The sequence below is a fragment of the Sesamum indicum genome, unplaced genomic scaffold (genome assembly GCF_000512975.1).
Source record: "Sesamum indicum cultivar Zhongzhi No. 13 unplaced genomic scaffold, S_indicum_v1.0 scaffold00132, whole genome shotgun sequence".
NCBI lineage: Eukaryota > Viridiplantae > Streptophyta > Magnoliopsida > Lamiales > Pedaliaceae > Sesamum > Sesamum indicum.
In genome coordinates this window covers 326,845-327,940 of record NW_011628056.1, presented here as the reverse complement: position 1 = coordinate 327,940, position 1,096 = coordinate 326,845, and the positions used below count along the sequence as shown (strand labels likewise).

Here is a 1,096-nt window from a genome sequence, read left to right as displayed (position 1 = left end):
GCATCATTTTCATCTTTATCCATGATTTGGACGGCTACAGAACAGGCAAAAATATAATTCATTTCAATTTCTTTTCGATACCAACCTAAACTGTTATGAGCATAATTAATAGACATCTCGTAACTGTCCTCGAGTTCTTGCTCATTACTTTTAGAGTCTTAAGATAAAACCGCTTTAGGAATTTTATCCTTAGAGGCACTAGTGGTCACATTCATATCGTGATTAACTGAAACGATTTGTTCCTTTCTCTTTCGAGTATTTGCATCTTTAGAGCCAGGTGGTCTACCACGCTTCAGGCGTATTTGTGACTCAGATCCGTTTGATTTATTAAGAATTGCTTCAGGGACATCTAAATGAGCTGGAACATTTTCAGCCGGAATATGTGATTTTCTGACCTTTTTGGTATCTATCAACGCTTCTGGTAGCCTATTTGCAACACTTTGCAAATGTATGATCCGTTGAACTTCAAGTTCACTATCATTTGTCCGTGGATCCATAAAAGATATAGATGTTGCATTCCATGCAATATCTTTCTTTTTAATCTCCTTATCTACTCCCCCTAATGCCGGGGATACTGTCTCATTAAATTGACAATCCAAGTACCTAGCAGTGAATTGATCACCGGTCATTGGTTCAAGGTACTTAATAATTGAGGGAGACTCAAAACCAACATAAATTCCCAGTCTCCATTTTGGCCCCATTTTAGTTCGTTGAGGAGGGGGTATCGGGACATACACCGCACAACCAAACACCTTTAAATGAGATATATTTGGTTCTCTTCCGGAGACCAATTCTAATGGAGAAAATTTATGGTAAGCGGTAGGTATAAGACGAATTAGAGCCGCTGCCTGTAAAATTGCATGCCCCCATGCCGATGAAGGCAATTTTGACCTCATCAATAAAGGTCTAGCTATTAATTATAACCGCTTAATTAACGACTCTGCCAGGCCGTTTTGAATATGTACATGAGCAATTGGATGCTCTACAACTATCCCAATTGATTGACAATAATCATTGAAGGATTTAGAAGTAAATTCTCCCACATTATCTAGCCTTATCCTTTTAATAGGATAATCAGGAAAATGAGCTCTCAATT

At 38.1% G+C, this 1,096-nt stretch overlaps 1 protein-coding gene across 1 annotated transcript; it reads right to left on the bottom strand.

Moving 5' to 3' along the window:
- Positions 1 to 158: 158 nt before the first annotated feature.
- Positions 159 to 701, bottom strand: LOC105179290. The gene has a single exon (XM_011102901.1). It carries the CDS (start codon positions 699 to 701, stop codon positions 159 to 161), a length of 543 nt encoding a protein of 180 aa, XP_011101203.1.
- Between the last annotated feature and the right edge of the window lie 395 nt (positions 702 to 1,096).

Coding starts and splice junctions, on each gene's coding strand:
- LOC105179290 (XM_011102901.1), bottom strand. CDS start 701: ATGGGGCCAAAATGGAGACTGGGAATTTATGTTGGTTTTGAGTCTCCC.